The sequence below is a fragment of the Cibotium barometz genome, chromosome 8 (assembly GCF_041138505.1).
Source record: "Cibotium barometz isolate CiBa-2024 chromosome 8, ASM4113850v1, whole genome shotgun sequence".
NCBI classification, from domain to species: Eukaryota; Viridiplantae; Streptophyta; class Polypodiopsida; order Cyatheales; family Cibotiaceae; genus Cibotium; species Cibotium barometz.
Genome location: NC_141053.1, coordinates 51,515,714 through 51,538,119, shown reverse-complemented (window position 1 = coordinate 51,538,119; position 22,406 = coordinate 51,515,714). Strand labels below are relative to the sequence as shown.

The window sequence follows — 22,406 nt, the reverse complement described above, 5'->3', positions numbered from 1 at the left end:
CTCCAGTAGAACCAGGAGTACGGCTTGCTATGCATGATATACAGAATAATGTTGCAGATCTATTCACAAAGGCTTTACCTCGAGAGAAGTTTGAAGCTTTCCACAAAGCTTTGGGCTTACTCTCATACAGACAGTGATCTGCTACCTTGTACAGGTTCACTTTTTCACTACAGGGGGGATTTGTAGGCATATGCTCGCTTATGGTAGTACTACATGTGAATAGGGCTTAACCAAGGACACTTTTTCCCATGTGGCTTTTTCCCTTGGATATCAAGTGTGAAAGAACACTCTATCCATATAACGTGACACACATGCAAGGGTTGACTTGCATTTGTGGCTACCACACATTTGGTGTTCTCTCTCTCTCTCTCTCTCTCTCTCTCTCTCTCTCTCTCATTTCTCTGTGAGCTTCTTCTTCCTGCACCTAACCTAATCTGCAAGAAACATTGGTGTGTGTGAGTGTGTGAGTCCACCAACAAGATGCAACAACAAGTAATGCCAAAGGCTGACCCAGTGATAGGGGAACTCTGGGCAGAAATGGAAGCCCTAAAGGCTATGGTTAAGGACCACACAGTGGAGGAAGGGGACTTGCAACAGCTAAAGGCTGCAAGTGTTAAGTTGCAAGAAACCGCCAAGAAAGATTGGGTGGAGGTGGTGAAGAAGCACAACCCCCCACAGATCATCATACATAAGACTCTCAAGGAAGAGAGACGCAGAAGGATAGGGCCCTCCATGTGCGAGTGCAGGGGCTACAGGTGGGGGCTTCCCCCAAGGCAGATGCCATGACACTTTGCCAGATGATAGGAGTGGACAGGACCGTCGCCCCCTTTGCAAATACATGGAGGGCAAGCAAGGATATGACACGAGAGCAGCCCACACACTAGCAGAGATAGACAGCCTGCCCTCGAGAACACATAGGTGCACATGGGGGATGATCTCATCCCAACACAGGTGGCACACCGGCGTGAGGCGATGGTGACAACTCATGATGCCAATAGAGCAAGCAAGTGGTCTACAGAGATGGTAGGGTCATTATCAATGAGACCAAACACCTGAGGTTAGCAGTATGGAACTGCAATGGCACCCTGTGGTCAAATCCAGGAGGTTTGAGCGAGATTCTCAAAGTAGGGATGTCATTTTCTATACAGCGACTCATCAAAGTCTTGAGAGGGGCTTACCATACGTAGTCAAGTATGAGTGGGAGTAAGCTTCCGAGGCGAGACCCACACATCAAGAGGAGTATGTGGCTCAGGAGGGGTAGCTATCCTTTTTAGATCCCATCTCCGACGGATTCTCAGCATCGTCCGAAAGGACGAGGATGCACGGTATCTTTGGGTGCAGCCATGGCTTAGCAGTGGGCAGTCATCCACCTTGTTGTGTGTTATTTTGCACCACGCTACTCCCCTTACGCCACACAACGTGGCCAATCACCGTACTTACCATAATATGGGAATATTATGGAGTTCTCAGCTGGGGGAAGTCCTCCTGCTCGGGGACTTCAACACCAGGATGGGTAGTCAGCAGGACCCACTACTTGATTTGGGCGACCCTATCAGACTACAAAAGCTGGACATCACCGACACGGGGCTGCAGAGATCATCACAAGACCATAAGATCACCGTGTGGGAGAAATTTCTTAGAGCTGGGAGCTGTGGACATGGTCTTGTTATCTATAACCGGATGTCCCAATGGCCCTCCTCCGATGCCCTCACCTCCTTCCCTCACTCAGGAGGTACTATACCATATGGGATCTAAAAGCTTTACTGCTCCTTGACGTCGGCCACGATTCCCTCATCAACTCTAGATCCAGGACCTTTCCACGTGACGTAGCTGAGGGAGACCTCTAGGCTCTCCACCATACTCATTAACCCCATGCTTTATATTTTGGAGAGTAACCATCTATTGGGGAATGATGCTCCTCTCATGTTCCATGTTCCTAGTATTCTATGATGAGATTCCATGGACAGTTTTGTATCACCCCAGTGAGATAGCTATGTTTTGTTTCTATTTTATTTTTCGTTCCATCATGACTCGTGAGATATGCCATGGACATTATTGTATCACTTTGGCCATTGGGTTTTTAGTAGACGCTTAATATGTCTTTCTTTCTTTCTTCATGACGACCCAACTAGTCCAGCCTTACTAAAGCATACAGCCACTGGTGTACCATAGTATCCAAGCCTAGTACCTACCCCCTAAGAGATCTAATACCACCATAATATAGAGCCTCAGCTCTCAATATTCGCTTGGACGCTGACAACAGCCATTTCAGAATGTTATACTGCCTCAACTTCTCTCACTAACTGACCAGCCAGTTACACCATTTAGGAGACTGACAAAGGCAACTACTTTGCCTACCTTCATTGCTCCAGAGAAAATGCCACCATTTCACATGGACTTAACAGGCTCCCATAAAGCAGTAGAATATATGCTGTGTGTGCATGCATGCATGCGACTATTAAATTCCAAATAGCACTGCCAAGGATACTCTTCACCTGTAACTTGGACCGGCTGGAACTGCTCGGTTTACGAGGTCCTGAAGAGCTCCCAAATTCCATGAAGAAGTCCCCTCCTGGTGGCGGAGCCAACACATGTCCAGAGGCTCCAGAGGTAACACCATTTCTACTTTCTGTTTCTTGGTCTTCCAAGTAAGTAAATCTGGATAATTGTGATGCAGGTTGCGTTACTGAAGACGGTGCTGGAGGCGCAGGCTCGGGAGGAAGTTCAGTCGGCTTCTGGTCATATATGCTTTCATTTGCCTGCAGATTGATCAAAGCAAAGGCCCAAATAATGAACCAAACACTAAATCAGTCAGCTTCTGGTCATATATGCTTTCATTTGCCTGCAGATTGATCAAAGCAAAGCCCCAAATAATGAACCAAAAACTAAATCAACAGAAAACAAACTCATGCAGTAGGGCATATGATCATTTTACTTTTGTGGTCAACTTCTTGACACCTAGACCGCCGCCTGATTTCACACCAGATGTCTTCTTGACTCCAAAGGCAGTGGGCTTTCTTATAGTAGGAGCAACATGTTGAGCTGCAGGTGGTATGTGGGTAGTTTTCGGTTGCTCAACCATGAAATAATCAGAGTCCAGTGCTTCTGTTCCACCAGAGTCTGCTGCTGCTGCATCTTTGCCAGCTGAAATTTCTTTGAAATTGAAAGCAGTTGGAGAGTCAGGCGCAGAAGCAGAAACAGAAGAAGAGAAGGATCCACCGGCAGCTTTTGCTGCTTCCTTGGCAAGCAGTTGTCTGTAAAGGTCAGCTGCTCGTGATGTATACTTTGACTCAATTTTACCCTCCTCTGACCAGCCATGTTGCTTAAAGAACACCCCTGCTCGCCCATTCCCACCAATCGACATCAACTTCAACTGTTCTTGAGTCCAGGAATCCAGATTTGTCGACCTAAAATGATATGAAAAAGATTCTTAAAGTCACAAAAATCTGCCAATCACAAATGCAAAGTGATGCCACTGAGACATCTTCAAAAGTCCATCTCAGAGCATTTGTGCATTGTTTCTTACCTCACAAATGTAATGTGAACACCAAGACTGCGGTGAAGTGCCGAGCAATCCAAACAAATGAAGACCCCATATGTTACAGATGCCCAAGAGGGATTTTTTGCATTGCAATCAAAACAGACCTGCAAAACAGCACGCAACAATCGTCTCTCTCTCTCTCTCTCTCTCTCTCTCTCTCTCTCTCTCTCTCTCTCCCCCCCCCCAAAACAAAGTCCTTCCACATCTCAACCTATGCTGCCTGAATCTCTTTGCCAAACTTAGTGTTCTCCTTTTTGAGCTGTTTCAGCTCTAACTGCAGGGTCGTATCTTTTGCCTCGGCCTGTATGGTGAACCTGAGTTTTTTTGAGGGACTCCAGTTCAGCCCTAAAAGTGGTGCCCTCATCCTGTTGTTTCAACATATGCTGGTCAAGGCAAACAGCCCCTTCCATGTGAGTGGATCCATGGAATTGACCACCCCCTCTTGTCCTCTTAACAAAAGTTTCCATTGTCAAGATGACGGTTGGGAGGTGAGCTAGCCTCCACCCCTCTTAGGGGGTTTGTACTAATCACAGGAGATCCGTGGGGCTGTAACACTTGTGGGTACAGATGTGCACTGTGTATTGGTCCTCCATGCTCTTTTCATATGATAGAACCCACGCCCGGACACATGGACAGGATGATGGACACATGGAAACAGGGTTCCTAAAGTTGGAATTGGAAAAAGCACTCGTCTGGGTCAAAAAGCACGCTAAAAAGCAGAAGTCAAACTTTGTTGACCAAAAAGCTGAGGGCATTGTTGGAAAGAGGGCATCGAACTAGATCAGAAAGCTAAAAGCCGCTTTTTCAAAAAGCAGCTCCGAGGCCAAAAAGCAAGGCCCTGAAGTTGTAAAAGCATAAATCAGGAAAACTCAACTCCAAAAACAGAAATATGTTCGGATCAAGTCACTCCCCAAACGACCACCCCATAAAGTAATGCGGTGAAGGATTAACGCCTTGTGCGATGAGATGAGGGTTTGGTGGGACATGGAAGCACAAAATATCCTGCGAAAGCAAACCAAGCTTCCCCATTTTCCCACTGAGTCTGCTCAAAATATCCTGCGAAAGCAAACCAAGCTTCCCCATTTTCCCCGAGTCTGCTCCTCCTCACCCACAAATGCTTCAGAGGTGAAAGAAGGTGCCACTGTAAATAAGCGCTCCCGTCGTGACTACAAATGCCGAACCCAAGTGCCTATCTTATTCTCAAAAGGGATCTTTCTGTTGCTACAACATCATAATAAAATACATCTTGATTCTGGAAATCACAAAAAAATCGAGAGGAACAAACACATTTTACGCATGAAAATCTGGAGGAAAAAACTTGCCCCTATTCCGTATACAAGAGGAGGCTTCCGAAATCTGCCTCCCAACACTTTTGTTCCACTTGAACAAAGGAGTCAACGTCTAGCTTTTAAAAAAAGAAGCTGCCCATATTGCTTTCTTCTTTGAAAAAAAGAGGTGTCTCTCTTCTAGAAACTCTATAAGCGGCCAAAGTTGCCCTATTTAGAAGCTTTCCTTCAAAAAAAACAGCACACATACCTTTTGGTTTTAACCGTTTCCTAGGGAAGCTTCAAAAATAACAACTTCCTCTTTTTCCCTTCCTGGCGGCCTACTTAGTCAGTGTGTAAGCCCAATGGAGCGTGCAGTGACAAATGCAACTACGTGTATGAGAGATAAAGATAGAAAGAAGAAGAAAGAAGAAAGTTGTATTAACGTCTTCAAAAGGCCAAAATGACCTATGAGACCAAAAGGTTACATCATATCCATGAGGTACATAATCCTGGGTACAAAATAGTAATAAAGAAAGATAACAAAAATCTAGAACTTTAAAATCTGATCTAGGTACAGAGAGCTCTCATATCACCCTAATACATCCCTCATGGGCCGTTGTGACATGGTGCTCAAGGTGGTAAGACTGAGTTGGCGCGAGAAGGTCCTGCGATGATGGGAGATGATGGCCGGATCTTCCCGTGGTGGCGTGGCCGTGGGCGAGGGCCATGGGGTCTGGGACGTCGAGCTCTGCATAGCTCAGTGGCTCTGTCGAGTGTCACACCTCTTGGCCGAGCTCCTACACTAGCCTGTGGTCTGGGTATGATGGGTGGATCGGCCCTCGGAGTGCTTCCAGTCTGACAATGTCCTTCCTGATAACCCTGTTCTGCTCTGTGCAGCTGAGAGCAAATGACAGGGCCTCTATGATGTACTCGAAGGGAGGGAGTGCCTCCATCTGCATACCGTGCATGCCAAACCAAGTGCCTACCTGTGCATACCAGCACTCTGTATCTCCCTCAAGTGTCAACTGCCTTGAGGACTCCAGGGCTAGCCGGGGGTATCTATCAAGTGGAAGCTCCCATAGCCTATGCCAGTATGTCACTGTCTGGAATAGAGCCTCTGTCACTATCGGTGCGGCGCCCATCTCTGCCCGCACAATCTCATGTGGCACTGATGGTTTACTCCTAATCATGCGTGAGATCATTGCCACTAGGGGCCTCTCCATCGGCTTCCACCCATCATATACCTCCTCTGTACCTGTCTCGGCCGGTTCTCTCCTTTGTCTCCTCCTGTGGTATAAGCTAGGACCCCAGATGGGGCACCATACAGTAGTGCAGGTGTAACTAGAGTATCAAATAGCCAAAGCTTCGTCCTCGGCTCCTGAAACTGTATCTATGACCATTGCCTCTCTAGCGAGCCAAGGGCTACATATCCCCTCGTCAATCTAGCGTCGGCTGCCTTCCGCATCGAGAACTGAGGTCCAGGAAAATTGATCCCTAGGTATACATATGAGGTAACATACTCGACAGGCTCTCCACTGTATGTAAGCTGTACTGCAGATCTAGTTATCCACTGTGAGGAGGTGTTAAAGATCGTGACCTTGGTCTTTCCAAGGTTCACAGTAAGGTCTCGATCCTCGCAAAAGGCCCGTAATGCATCCAAATGCCTTTGCAACCCCTCTGGTGAATCAGAAATAAGAACAATATCATCTGCATACAAGAGGATCGGTATCAAGACTCCTACCAAATGTGCTCCTTGTCCTCCCTATCTATCTATGTAATCCGAGATCTCGTCAATGTATAGACCAAATAGAGTGCGTATGATCTCTGAGTCACCTCCTGGAGCCCGTACTCTGCCTGTGACTAACTCATAGAGTGTAATGATCCTCCACAGCATCTATGCTGGCACTCCCATATCCTCCAGTCTCTTGATCAGTCTGGCCCGTGGGACAGTATCAAAAGATTTGCGGAAATCCACGAAGTAGCAGTATATCCATTGCCCACGAGCTCTCCCCTCCTCAATGATCCCCCGTAGTGTAAAGATATGATCTAGTGTGGGGTGCCCTCTCCTGAAGCCTGCCTGCCCCGGTGCTCCGAGTCTCTGCTCCTAGGACCATCTACTAAGCTCATGCTCCAAAATCGAACCATAAATCTTGGCCAAGGTGTGACCAATCATGAAAATCCTATTTTTGTTGGGGTCCATGGGGTCACCTGCTTTCAAGATAGGTACAATAGTATTCGATGACCACCTGACAGGGAAGCCCTCACATAAATCCATGTTAAACCTGTGAACCAGTAAAGGGGCTAGCGTGTCCCTAGCATGGGAGAAATGCTCGGTGAGGAGTCCATCATGATCTTGTGCTCTCCCAGTCTGCATCCTATCAATAGCATCTCTCACCATGCCGAGGTGAAAGAAGGAATAGTGTGGGGGATGAGGTTCGGGTGGATGGGGGAGAGGTGGCTGCTCAGGGACATGGTAGAGAGAGGTGGCATAGGTGTGCCAGGTGCTGGGTGAAGTAATCGGAGTTGGAGGGCGATGATCCTGGAAGATCCTCTAGGCCTCCTTACAGTCCCTTCCAAGAAATAGCTGGTATACTCCTGCTCAAGCTTGGCTAGGTAGGCTCTCTTCTTTCTCCGTGTGAGACGTCGAAAGATCACTCGCGCCTGCTGGTGAGTGGTGGATCCTAGTGCCGTCTCCCGATATAGACGGGCTCGGGTATCACGACATTCCTCGTCGTACCAGCTATTCTGTGGGACAGTCCCTCCTGGTGATGTAGGGTGTCATGTGCACAGTGTGTATCTACCGTGTGCTACACGCACGCAAGACTAGCTTCGAGGTTTGGGGAAGCTTGGAGCTAGGCAGGCTGATTGCCGAGCTGAGTTAGGGATAGACTAACGGGCGGGCACCCAAGTATGGACGGGCGGGCGCCCAAGTGTGGACGCCCGATGACCGGCCAAGAGCCTATAAAAGGGTGGCCAAGGTTAGTCATTAGTCATATAGAGTCTCACGTGATTTGTGAGAGCTCTATGGTCTGGAGCCTGGATCTAGTGCAGACGTGCACCTGCTTTACGCAGTCGAGGCCGGCAGCAATCTCGTGGCCCGCGAGGGTAGCTTCGTGGCGGTATGGGACGTCGCAAGGTAGAGATTGGTCGGTACGTCAACCTAGTTAGCTCAGCTCGTGGCTCGGTGGGGACAGCCAAGTCTGTGGGCTTGCCCACGGCTGTCATGGTTGGGTGGTGAGTCAGGCCTGCACCCCCTTCTTGTTTGTTTGGTTTGTTTGCAGGTTCGAGTCTCGTACCAGGAGCGTTCTACAAGGAGATCCTATGGGGTTTTGACATAAAGGTGGCTCTAGAGTGTGGGAAGGCGGCTGCAGCGGACGTATGGAGGGTGGCTGTAGAGAGAGAGAGAGAGAGAGAGAGAGAGAGAGAGATGGGAATAGGGGTTTCACATGGTACACCACGCTGAGCGGGGAACAGGCCCCGCCCCCTCTTCACGAATTTATTTCAGGAACAAGCCATGGGCTTTTCCAAGCCAAGACCACTACACAAATGAATACAATATCAAACAAAAGTGTCAATGTCAAGATCAGGCCAAGGTCGATGTGGAGGCACACGATAACTGATGCCGAGCTCACCACGAGGATGACCCACAAGAGACTTATACCGAGCTCGTACCGAAATCCAATGCTTGACGTTCCCAAATATCCACAAAAGCTCTTTGTTCTCAATCCAATCCAGACAACAAGGTAATCCCAAGATACACCCACACTGAGGAGAAGATAACACTTCAACGGAGTTTTGAGGATGACAACTCAGTAGAGATTAGGGTGGTGCTTCTAGTGTAAAACAATATTCTCACGGGCAGCAATAAGAGGCGGTGCTGCTCTATGATAAAAGGTGGCACACAAAGAGGCGAAATTGCAGCAAGGCAGAGGCAACGTACAGATGGCGGCGTTGCTGCCACACAGAGGCGGCTATGTGCAAGAGATGCTCCTGGGCACAGCGTTGCAGGCAGTGGCACTCCTGACAGAGATGGTGATGACGCTGGCGTCAATAGGGCAATGCAGCAGCAAAGGTGGCCCTGCTGGGCAGAGTGTTGCACGCGGCGGTGCTCCAAAGTAGAGGCGGCAGACAGTGGGCAAAAGCGGCACTGTTGCAGGCGTAGGCGGCTGGTTACACAACGCAGCTCTGCTACAGTACAGATGGCAGCACAATATAGGCGGCACAGCTTTCTGGCGGCGCAAAGGTGGCAGAGATGGGCGTTGCTAGGATGGCTGCCGCCAGCTGAGGTGGAGGAGTTAGAACTTAGGTGGCGTGAAGAAGAGGAGGAAGATGACGATGATGAATCTCTTCTCCCAGTTCTCCAAGAGTTCTTCTATGATCCACCTAGAGGATGCATACCTCTTTAAAGACTTGAGGGGATGTCTGCTTTTTACCATGCTTTGCTTTTGCCTTTTTCCACTTGGCTTTTCTTTTATTTTCTTGCTTTTGCTTTAATAATAGTCAAAGTTCTTGATTTATGCTTTTACAACTTCAGGGCCTTGCTTTTTGGCCTTGGAGCTGCTTTTTGAAAAAGTGGCTTTTAGCTTTTTGATCCAGTTCGATGCCCTCTTTCCAACGGTGCCCTCAGCTTTTTGGTCAACAAAGTTTGACTTTTGCTTTTTCCTACTTTTTGACCCAGACGAGTGCTTTTTCCAATTCCAACTTTAGGAACCCTGTTTCCATGTGTCCATCATCATGTCCATGTGTCCGGGCATGAGTTCTATCATGTGAAAAGAGCATGGAGGACCAAATAGTTACATTCCTCAACTGTGGAATAGATATGATCGTGGTACTAGCCCCATCTGGTCTTTCCTCATATATGTGGTGTCTTTTGCTCCTTTGGCAACATCTTTATACCTTTATTTGACCGATGTCCTTGTTCTTGATGGTACATGTTTTTCATAGCCTGTATATCAAGGATTATATATGATAAATGCATATTCAGCTTCTGCAAAAACTAGACAGAAGCTAGTCAACAAACAAGTAAGCATCATTCGCGTCTACTGGGTATTCCAGGTACTGGCCAAGTGTCATGCCATAAATCCAAGCATTGTCCACGCGTCAAAAATAGCACACAAAGTCAAAGAAATTCAAGCATACATCAGTATGCAATGCACAAGTAATGATCCTCCTGTTCATGGATTGTCCTGTCTGGCTTCATCGAAACCATGCTGAGCTATCAAGTCACTAGGACCGCTCAGTCTTCCCTCAAGGTCATCTGGTCTCTAGGACCGCCTGAGAGTTCATGAATAGTCATCTGGGCCATCGGATCACATTGACCGCCCACCTATGATATCCAATACAATCATACGGGCCATCTGGTCGCAATGAACGCCCGACTGCGAAATCCAATACAGTCAACTGGGCCATCTGGTCGCAATGACCGCACGACTGCGGAATCCAATACAGTCATCTCGGCCATCTGGTCGCAATGACCGCCCGACTGCAAATTTCCAATATATCTAGGATTGTTGCCGTCAAATGGGTCTTCTGGCATCGTTGCCTCCCATATACAAATCTTGTTCCTTGGGCTTTCTGGCATCGTTGCCACCCAAACTAGAAGGTATCCAATCAAGACCATTACATAAGCAAGATAATGATCAATTCCATTTCACTTTAAATATATATACAATGAAGAAGGCTAGGGCTACGATCCCTCCCTCTTAAATTTGTCTTGATTACAAGATGTTTTAAGCCTATACTTCAAATACATCTGGACCAACTGCTTCCTCATAAGCTCGAAGAATATCTAGGTAGTCCTTGAAGTACTCTTCTGGCATCCATTTCGCATCCATAGGCGAATAGTTCTTAAACTTCAAGAGGAATTTCCTGACCACTATCCTTCCTCTTTTTCTCACGGAATGCAATACAATTTGTTCCGATTATAAGATTTCTTCTTGTTCTTTCACTTTTGGTGGATCCTCCAATACAAGCTCCTCTGGGAGTAGTCCGGTATATGGCTTCAATAAACTAACATGGAAGGCATTATGTATTCTTGTTCTTCCACTTTTGGTGGATCCTCCAATACAAGCTCCTCTGGGAGTAGTCTTGTATATGGCTTCAATAAACTAACATGGAAGGCATTATGTATTCTTGTTCTTCCACTTTTGGTGGATCCTCCAATCATAGTCACAGGGGACGCCGGGGACGGAGCCTAGGAACGCTGGGACGCCGAAACGGGACGGCGCAGGGACGGGGACGGACGGACGTCCCCCGACGGGCGTTTCAAACCGGGGACGGCGCAAGGACGGGGACGGCTGTCGGGGACGGCCCTGTGCGGGGACGGCAGAGAGCCGTTGCGCCTGCGCCTGCGCCCGTTTCTGGCCGTTGCGCCTGCCTGCCCCTTCGTAGCCGTTTATGGCTGTTGGGCCTGGGCTCTTCTAGCCGTTTATGGCTGTTGGGCCTTGGCCCTCTCTCTCTCTCTCTTGCCCTTGAGGCTTTCCTCTCTCTCTCTTGCCTATCTATATAAGAGCCCACCTCTACAAGGCTACAAGCACACACAAGTTCATAACTCTCAAGGCTCATTGCTCAAGCTTTCAAGGCTCAAGCTTCTTGAATCTTCTCTCTTCCAACTTCCAAGTTCCAAGCTCTAGGGCCTAGGCTCTCACCTCTCCCTCAAGCCTCTTGAGTCTTCCAAGTTCCAACTTCCAAGCCTCTAGGCTCTCTCTCTCTCTCTCTCTCTCTCTCTCTCTCTCTCTCATTCCTCAAGGCTCAAGAGTCAAGCCATCTTCAACCATGGCATCCTCCTCACATGCCGGGGCTTCCAAAGTAGAATAAGTGGAGAGTAGAAAAATTTTATAAAAAAAAGTATTTTTTGAGTGCCGTTCCCTCCCCCGTCCCCGTTCCCTACTTATGGCCGTCCCCCGTCCCGTCCCCGTCCCCCGTCCCTTGTGACTATGCCTCCAATACAAGCTCCTCTGGGAGTAGTCCTGTATACGGCTTCAATAAACTAACATGGAAGGCATTATGTATCCTTAGCTTTTGACTTTCTAAGTCTTGCTTTTTCAAATCGCAATAACACCCAAGCCCCTTCTTCAAAAGTGACCTTCCTTCTATGCTTGTCTGCAGCTTTCTTTTGCTTGGCTTGAGATGTCTCAATAGCCTTCTGAACCTGTGCAAAGGCTGTATCCAAATCTCAAACAAACTCATCTGCATGAAAGATCTCTTCCTTGGTCTTCAAAATAGGCAACAACAATGGTTTGCCATAGATAATCTCAAAAGGAGCTTTGCCTGTCGAAGAGTGAACAGTGTTGTTATAGGCAAATTCAACCAATGGCAAGTATTTCTCCCATTGATCCTTTGCTTCGAGAGCATAACACTTTAGCATATCCAATATGGTGAGGTTGGCAATGTCACTTTGCCCATCTGTTTGAGGATGATAAGCCAAAGAAAAATTCAGCTTTGTCCCCCATGTTATCAAAAAGTGCTCTCCAAAAGAAACTAGTAGTCGAAGGATCTCTATCCCCTACAATGGATTTGGGTAATCCATGATGTTTGAAGATCTACTGAATATCTATCATTCTTAAATCCTGACTTTGGCAATCCAAAGATGAAGTCCATGGCAATACTTTCCCATGGAATGTTGGGAATTGGCAAAGGTTGTAACAATCCTGCGGTTTTTGTCGATCAAACTTGACCTTCTGACAAACCAAACATTCTCGAATATATTGCTCAATATCCGTTCTCATGCTAGGCCAAAAGAAATAACTTTCCAAGGCCTGAGGAGTTGTCATGATACCCCTATGTCCCATATAAGGTGGGGCATGGCATTCTTCCATTACTTTTGGTCTCAAATCCTTGGTCACACATAAACGGGTTCGCATCCCTTGATGATATAAGAAGTCACCAAGTCTCCATTCTGCAACCTGTCCCAAATGTACTTGAAATATTTATCTGTAGCATAAAGATCTTTCATCATAGTGAGGTCCAAATGATATCCCATGGAAACTGCATGGGTCATGGGTCTTCAAGATAGAGCATCTGGTACTTTGTTATCTTTCCCATGAGTATGCATAATTTGAAAATGAAATTGGGCCAAATAGCTAGCCCATCTTATATGCTTTTCTGATATCTTAGGTTGAGACATAAAATACCTAAGACTTTGATGATCTGTCTTGATAACAAACTCAACACCCATAAGATAATGCTTCCAAATTTTCAAGGCATGTATGATAGCCATCAATTCTTTCTCGTAAGTGGGTGCGGTCTTCTCGGCTCCTTGAAGTATTCGACTCTCATAGACCACGGCATCGCCTTCTTGGTTTAAGACTGCTCCAATGCAATCTCATGAAGCATCACATTCTAACACGAATGGCTTCGATAAATCTAGAATAATCAATACTAGTCCTTTGCTAGCATAAACTTTTAGTGCTTCAAAGGATTCTTTTTCAGCTTTGGTCCACCGAAATTCCACGGCTTTCTTTGTCAAATCATGTAGTGGACTTGCTACCACAGCAAACCACTTGATGAACTTCCTGTAATAAGAGCATAAGCCAAGGAAACTTCGAACTGCATGCACACTAGTCAACTCTGGCCATTCCACAATAGCCTTGATCTTTTCCGGGTCCATCCTGACCCCTTCCTTGGACACTATATGGCCCAAATAGTGAATCTCACACAAAAAGAACTCACTCTTCTTGCCATTCACAAACAACTTTTGCTTCTGCAATTCTTGAAATACCATATCCAAGTGCTTCCAAAGCTCTTCTTCATTCTTTGAATGCACAATAATGTCATCAAAGAAAGTAGCTGCTAACTTTCTATGTGCTCGAAATATTCTTTCCATCATTCGGTTTGAAGGTAGTCACGGGCATTGGTAAGACCAAAAGACATCACCAAATACTCATAAAGTCCAAAGGTAGTCCTAAATGCGGTCTTGTGAATGTCCTCTGGAACAATCCTGACTTGATTGTATCCACTCTTCAAGTCAATCCTGCTGAAAATAGTAGCTCCATCCAATCTATCCAGGATATCATCAATCCTAGGAATAGGAAACCTGTTCTTTACAGTGATCTTGTTAGGAGCCCTGTAATCAATGCATATATGCCAAGAACCATCCTTTTTCTGAACCAATAAAACTGGAGAGAAAAAAGGTGTGAGCTAGGTCGAATCAAACCCTTTTCCAAAAGCTCTGTCACTTGCTTCATAATCTCCTCTTGTTGAGCTTGACTCACTTGATAAGGAGGTCTATTAGGAGGTGAACTTCTTGGCATGATGTCAATCTTATGATCTTCCGGTCTCATTGGAGATAACTCTCCTGGAAGAGTATCTGCAAACCAATCCTCATACTTCTTTAGGAAGTCTTTCTTTTCATGATCAAGAGTTGAGAGTGACTCATCACCCTCAGATTCCGTTGGATCTCTTACATATATCAAGTACAAGGAAATAGATTGCTTTATTGCTTTGGATCTCTTACATATATCAAGTACAAGGAAATAGATTGCTTTATTGCTTTAGGAACTTGTACATGACTAATGAGTGGAATGGAATTCCCCTCTACTCCTACATCAAAAGTTACATTCTTACCTTTAAAAGGAAACCGAATCTTATTTCCAACCCAATCAATGGCCGGATCTATCTTCTTATGCCAAGGCATACCCAAATTCAAATCACAATGTCAAATTTTACCAACCACAAAGTTCTCATGATCCACATAGTCTCCAATCTGTCAGTGGAGCTTTTCCAAAAAAAGGAGTCACCTCGGCTAACATTCCTTCAAAAGTGGCACCTGTTGTAATAGGAGTTCCGAACCTATCTGGAGGGAGGTTCATAGCTTCAACCACTCGTGGATGGATGTAGTGGTGGGTAGCACTACTATCGAAGTGGATAAGTACTGGTTGGTTTGCCACTTTACCCCAAGCTTTGAAGAGTTGCCTCTTCTCTGATGGAGTATCATCTTGATGTTGAAGTTCTTTAGGTAATGCATTTCTTTGGGGCGGTTTGGCTTCTTGGTTCAGTTTATCAGGACATTTTGCAGCCATATGTCCTTTCTTTCCACATTGCAAACGTTTACCTTCTTTGACATAATCCTCGAGTTGCTTGCGAGATAGCTTCTTTTGGTACAATGGCAGTAACTGTTCATGGATAACCTTGGCCTTCATGAGAAAAGACTGCATGGAATTGTTTTCAAGAAATAACAAGCCATAGAGCTGCCCCTGCAAGGTAACTGCCCTCGTCGATAAATCTCGTGCAAATAGATCCTCCAATTTTGACCATACCTGATGAGCATTGGTGAGAGTTTGCACTGCTAGTGAGACCTCCTCAGTGATGGTCCGCACAAGCACAGAATGCGCCTTCGAGTCTTGATTCTCCCAGTCTTGTAATTCCGCAACAAGTTCATCCTCCTGATCCTGAGTCCACCTCCTAGAGTTTTGAGGACGCTCGGGCTTCCTTTCAGTGCCCTGAACAATGTCCCACAAACCCTTGTGGATGAACCAGATCCGCATCTGAAGCTTCCAACGAGCATAGTTAGGCCCTTTCAACTTGTCATCCTTGTACGTACAGGGGGTGGCCATATCCACAGCAACAAAGAACAAATCTCAGCTCTCAAACACTTCTCTCAAGTGCTTTCCAATGAAGCGAGGCACTAGGAACAATCAGCCCCCTCTCAAACCTGAGAGAGAAAGAGGCTGGACAGTAGCAAACGGTCCAAGATCCACCGAGAACCTGCTACCGGAAGGGCAAGGACTTGTGGAGGAAGAAGACAATGTAGAGCCACTTGTCTGGCAACACCAAATGCAAAGAACTCACCAAAAAACAGATGCCGGTGCAGAAAACACAGCGACAACTCCACCTTTTGCCTCTGTAGAAGAAAACCACCAAAGCTGGCCGGCAACAAACAGTAGGCTGGCTGGACCTGAGAACGCAGCACAGTTGGGAAACGCAACAACTTGTCACAAATCTGCAGCAGGGAGAGATATGGAGAAAAACGCGCAGCAAAAGGAGGGAAAGGTGGGCAGATTTGCAGAGTTTGGAGCAGCCTGGACCTAAGAGTATGACACCATGAAGGAGAGAGCACACAGGGGCAAGCATAAACATATGAGAGAGTGCAAAGGAGATTGAGGGAGTTGGACAAGATCACCTTTTATAACAGCAGTAAAGCTTTACAATGGCAATAGCGAGCAACGGAGTGTTGAACAATGTGCAAGGGAAGTGGATGAATGAGTGAATAATGGGAAGCTCCTTATATAGTGCAGTAGGGACCTAGCCGACTGCCTCTAGGGTTGGCGGACTGGCCCTGGACAAATAAATAGGAGTAAAATGTATAAAATACCATATAAATGGTAAAGCCCCAAAACATAGAGATGGGCAAATTCTAACAGAACCCAGAGCCACCCGATCGATCACTCATGGAAGATAGAGAGAAGCTACCCCTAGACCCGCTCTACCAGATGCAGCCTCTTCCGGCCAAGCAAAAGAGAAGAAGGCAAAGGAGCCTTCAACCGGCAAAGCAGACTTCAAGCCAGGAGAGACGAACGTAAAGTTTGATACCTTTTATGGAAAGCAGGACCCTCAGAAAGCTCTATGGGCTGATTTCAAAACCATGGTCAACAAGAAGTTCCTTCCCGCTACCTTTGAGGCAGATGAACAAAAGGAATGGGATGAGGTAAAGCAAAAAGTGGGAGAAAGTGTGGCAACATATCTTAATAACTTTTCACCCGTCTCATTGAAGTTTAACTAATATACTCCTATCCCACCATTGATGGAAATGTGGAAATTTGTAAATGGATTGCACCCAAAGCTTTATCAAGCAATCTATATGATGGGACCTACAACCTTGGAAGAAGGCCAAGACAAAGCCTTGCAAGCCGAAGCTCTATATATGCCTTGGATGGTGGGCAAATCAAAGAATGAGAATCCAGACTCGTCCCAAAAGAAGAAGTTCAAAGGGGGATCTCAAGCAAGGAACGAGCCAAAAGAAAAGAAGAACAAAAACGAGGAAAAATCGGCTATGGGTGCTGCTTTGTACTCTTCTCAACCGGTTGCTCTTATCCGCACCAAGCTTCCTCAGGACTATGATGTGATTTCTCGATCTTTGCGGTGCCAGGTCACATCCACTCAGTTGGATTTTGATGATCTTAGCTCCCTACTTTTGGAGGAGGAGTCCGTTCTCATCTCACAGGGCAAGTTGAAGGTGTCAATTAACACTTCTGACCAGGCACTTTCCTCAGTTTAGAAGAAAGGTCGGGGTCGCTGCTTTACTTGTGAAAGAAGTGGCCATCTATCCAAAGATTGTTTGTCCAAGAAGAAGGACAAGACCAAGAGCAAGGCTTCATCTCAAAGAAAAGGCAAAGACACGACAAAGGATAGTGATATAGATTCTAGTACCACTTCTAGGGCTCCCAAGGCGCTTCCGGCTCAGGAGAACCCAGATGGTGTACTTCTCTAGTACACATGCAGGTTCCCCCTATGTGCTTCCAGCCAGAAGAGGCTTGTGGGCGCGAGAGGGGGGTGATTGCAGCTCCACTTACTAGTGCATGGGGACCATGATTCGGAGTTCCAAGCATTAGACATCTAGCAGGACATGGTTATTTAGAGTAAAGCAGAGATTATGAACTAGATCTGTTCCAAGTTCATTGTTCGAGGCTTTTGGGACGTGATGTGTTCCGTCCACTGTTGGGTATTATGGGTGCGGTGTGTCCAGCAGCTCATCATCTATTCTTGGAGTTCACAGCACACTTGTGTAGGAATTCATGGCCAAGCAAAGTTCCTTGCTGCTCTTGGTGGCATTTTGTTTCGAGGAAACAAGTTGGCGGGTGCACTCTCCGAGCTGATTCTAGTATTCGCGGTGCTAGAGGATCTATGGTTGCATCTTCATCGACTTATCTTCTTCCGGGTTCCGAGCAATAGCTATACAACTCTGGTTATCACACTGGATGACTGTGGGCTCCTTCTATAACCCAATCTCGCCAAGCAGCCTCCGTAGCCACACAACCTCACAAGTAGCACCACAAGCAGCCCGGTACTCTGCCTCTGTCAAAGATAAGGCAATAGTTGGCTGCCTCTTACTGCTCCAAGAAACTGTAACCTAAAGTAGATCTCCTCGTGTCTGAATCTCCCCCTCAATCTGAGTCACTCCAACCTTGGAGTCGGACTCCATCCATCAATCCCCCTCCTGTGTAGAAGAGTCCTAGATGCTTCGTACTCTGCAGATACCGCAAGATTCGCAATCCTGCGTCCCAGTGAGACTGCAATGGCGTCTGCATAAATGAGCTCAACAGCCCCACGAAAAAGCTCAAGTCCAATCTAGTGTTCAGCAACCAGATCAACGAACCAACCAGCTTCCGATACTACGAGGCATCAACTAGCTCACAAGGATCATTAACAATTAACTTTGTATTTGGGTCCATCGGTGATGTAATAGGCTTGCAGTTCTCCATCCCAAAGGCCTCAAGCAACTCAAGAACATACCGCTATACTGAGAGACGAAAAACCTCCTCTGGGTCTGCCAGATCTCCAATCCCAAAAAGAAGTGGAGTAAGCCTAGGTCGGTCATCTCAAACTCCTCTGTCAAGACAGCCTTCGTCACGCCAATGTGCCCACTGACCGCCGGTGAGAATGAGATCATCCACATAAAGGATGATAATCGTAACCATGCCGCGTTCCCGAAAGAGATACTGGTTGGGATCTGCAACCGATCTCTGAAAACCAGTCCGAACAAAGAAGGAATCAATCTTCTGATTCCAAGCCTTGGGAGGCTGTTTAAGACCATACAAGGCCTTACGTAACCTGTAAACCATCCCTTCTGATCCTGGAACAACAAAGCCTGGAGGCTGCTCAACATACACCTCCTCCTACAAGTCACCATTAAGGAGCGCAGATTTTACATCCATTTGATACAGGCCACCTCTGAGAAGAAGCAAGAGCAAGAACGATCCAAATCGTGGTCATCCTTGCTGTCGGTGAAAAAGTGTCCTCATAGTCGATGCCTGGCCGCTGAGCATAACCCTTAGCCACGAGCCTGGCTTTGTGTTTGTCCACCAACCCATCTGACGCATATTTGGTCTTAAAGACCCATTTGACACCAATGACTAACCGTTTTGACAACCTCAGTACCAACTCCCATGTGTTGTTCTTCTCGATGGCATCAAGTTCCACCTGCATGGCTTTCCTCCAAGTATCCTGTGAAAGGGCTTCCTTGATGGAAGTGGGCTCCTTGTCCCGCATGATACGAGACATCAAAGCATAGTTTACTTGAAGAAGCTCCGTTGAATGACTTTTGTCTTGGACTCTGTACGATCTACGAGGGCAGTCCTCTGTGGTCTATTCGGAGAGAAGCTCCGTGACACCTGACTCCCGGAGAGTGTCTATCAACCACCTGGGTACTTGAACAGACCGCGGAGCCTCCTGCTACTGCGGGGGCTCAACTCCAGCTGGGGGCTCAACCTCCTGTACTGGCTGTGGTTGTCCAGCTGGAACAATGGACTCGGAATCATCATCAGACTCCTCTGGGTCTCCTAGAAGTGGCGGCTCCTCGACAGTGGATACTGGAACATGCTCATCAAAGACCACATCCCGACAGACAACAATCTCATTCCTCTCTGGATCATACAATCTGTATCCCTTTGGAAAGAGAATTATACCCCACAAATATAAGCTTACGGGATTTGGAGTCAAGCTTCCCCCTCTGCTTCTTCGGAATATGTACATACGCATCGCTCCCAAACACACGGAAGTGGGAGACATCAGGTTTCCTGCCAAAGTATGCCTCAAAGGGAGTCATATTAGGTACTGAAGTCGTTGGAGACCGGTTGAGGGTATGGACAGCCTTTGCCACAGCCTCTCCCCAAAGTGGACGAGGAAGATCACGATGCTCCAGCATCGTCCTCGCCATCTCCACCACAGTCTTGTTTTTGCGTTCTACAACTCCATTCTCTGAATGGCGATCCTGTATTGGCTAGTTCCCTCTTGATGCCATGATCTGCACAAAATCTGACGAAAGCATTCGAAGAGAATTCACCTCCTTTGTCAGCCCTGAGAGTCTTTACCTGCAATCCAGACTCTTTCTCCACCATCACATGCAAATCTTTGAACCGTGCAAAAGCTTGGTCCTTCTGTGAAAGAAAATAGACCCATGTGAATCTGGTACAGTCATTAACAAGCAGCATGAAATATAGAGAACCAACCAATGATGGTGTCTGCTAAGGTCCACACAAGTTAGTGTGAATCAACTCCAATGGTTTTGAAGCCCGCTGGAAGCCTGCTTTGGAAAGGATTCCCTATGCTGCTTACCACGTATGCAAGAACTGCAGCGTCCTTGCCTACTGCCAACATCTGGCAAGCCAACCACCATCTCGTCTCAGAAAGCTCGTCGTAAAGCATCCACATTTAAGTGGCCAAACCGAAAGTGCCACAGATCTCCGACCTAAGAACCTGTCAATGAGGAGAGTGCGGAGAGCTTGTAGATACCATTCTCCACACCCCCTTCCCAAACAACTTTGCCAGTCTCGCGGTCCCATAGAGCAACTAAATGCTCCTCAAATTCCACCCAAAAGCCAGTCTTGCATACTTCATGCACTGACAGAAGATGAAAACCAAGAGCAAGGAAGTAAAGAACACGGGAGGGATGCTTACCCCCCTTGCCGTCAGGAATAATCTCCATTCGGCCCTCACTGTGTATCGGAATAGTGGAGTTGTCACCAATAAAAATGCAACCTGACTGCCGTTTGAGATCCAAAAAGAAGTCACGGGAAGGAGTCATGTGCCTGGAAGCACCACTGTCAAGAACCCACTCTAGGGTATCCTTTGCGGTGAAGCCAACTGCCTCCTTGCTCGAAGACGATGAAGCATCTGAGTCCATCATCTCTAAGTGCAGAAATGCAGGAGTCTTTGCAGCTGAGGCTGAAGATTCAGCACTCTTCCCTGTCCGCTTAGGACACTACCTCCAATAGTGGCCTTTCTCGCCACAATCGTTGCAGGTCTGCTCAGCCTTCAGTTTCTCTCGGTCTGCATCAGGCTTCTTCTCAAAAGGCTTCTCCGATGAAGCCTTCCCTTTGCCTTCATGGGCGATACCTTGTTATGAAGAGAAGCCAAGTGTTTCCATATGCCTCTGGCCAGCGTCATATGCTTAATATGATTGATTACCTGCGGTGTGCAGTTGAGGAAGATAAATGAACGGACCCTGGCGTTGAAACGATCCCACAACTGTGCCTGTGCCTCACGGTCCTTCCGGGTTGACGGTAACTCCCCTTCCTCTACCTCCGGCCGTGGAACCCCAACAATGATGAAATCAGCAAGGTCATATGACTCCGGAACAAATTCCATCATAACCTTCCATATGCCATAGTTGTTCCCGTCCGATTCACGGTCCACCGGGAACGTGGGGAGAGTTGGGATCTTCACATGCTTCTCAACCATCTCTAACGAATCTGCCATTGCGGGGATGTAACTGAAAAAAGGGTGGGTGGGTGGGAACAAAGAAGAACTTACACCTGCAAGTGGCTGTCCAGCAAATCAGCCCGCCGTCCTCTTGCTTCTCCTCTTCCCGAACAGTCCCGAACAGTCCACCAATCAGCAACACAACAATCCCCCTCTTGCTCACACAACTCCCAAGATTTATCAAGAGCCTAGAGCTCTGATACCATGTCAAAATATGCAGCGGAGATGACCAAATCTGAGAACACAAGAGCAAGTAGAGTGCAGCAAATAGACAGCACAAGAGAAGGAGAGAGATAGGCGTGTAACTCTGCTCTATATACCCAAGATCCCGGAATGATACAAGATGAAATGACAAGGGGGCTATGGGGCCATTTTATATGGCCCCCATATCAGAGGCAGCCGACAGGACCTGTTCCTCCACGACTTGCTGAAAGCACCCAGTCGGCCAGCTCATAGGTAAAGTCGTGGACTTGAAGCAACAGTCGGCCAGTATCTATGTACTCCAGCCACCACAAGGCAGCCACCCAAGCCGAAGAAAATAGGGAAAAATGGGGAAAAAATACGGAGTGTGGGGAAAAATGAGAAAACACCTAAAAGGGCGAGCACACCCACAACAAAGGCCCTGGTGTATAGGTATAGACAGGAGATGACTTCTAACACCCTGGACCTAGCCATTCATCTCGGGCTTCCACATCTCATCACACAGTGAATTATGCTCTCATGAGTTCTCTCTAGGAGATCGATGAGCCTGAGAATCCAGAGGAGGCTCTTTCACAGCCGTAGTGGCGGCAAGCCATGGAAACAGAGATGGCCTCTATTGAGAGGAATAACACTTGGTCTTTGGTGCCACGACCTTTACATCGTCGTGTTATTGGTGTGAAATGGATCTTCGAAGTCAAGTTTCATGTAGATGGTACTTTGGACAAGTACAAAGCCCACCTTGTTGCTCGAGGATATGCTCAAAAGGCAGGTGAAGACTTTGATGAGACATTTGCTCCTACAGCCACGTATACCACCATCAAGATTATTTGCTCGAGGATATGCTCAAAAGGCAGGTGAAAACTTTGATGAGACATTTGCTCCTACAGCCACGTATACCACCATCAGGATTATTTTGGCTCTAGCTCCACACTTCAGATGGCCCGTGTTCCAGATGGATGTCAAATCCGCTTTTCTGAATG

At 47.0% G+C, this 22,406-nt stretch overlaps 1 protein-coding gene across 1 annotated transcript in view; it reads right to left on the bottom strand.

Annotated features, from left to right (window-relative positions):
* Positions 1-22,406, bottom strand: part of LOC147636384 (putative ADP-ribosylation factor GTPase-activating protein AGD9) — an 89,789-nt gene that overhangs the window by 24,656 nt on the left and 42,727 nt on the right. The window contains exons 2-4 of the mRNA XM_086801825.1: positions 3,527-3,645; positions 2,936-3,407; positions 2,496-2,759 (exon numbers count right to left, since the gene is read on the bottom strand). Of these exons, the coding sequence (XP_086657951.1) occupies positions 2,496-2,759; positions 2,936-3,407; positions 3,527-3,645 (855 nt within the window). The remainder of the gene's footprint in view (positions 1-2,495; positions 2,760-2,935; positions 3,408-3,526; positions 3,646-22,406) is intronic.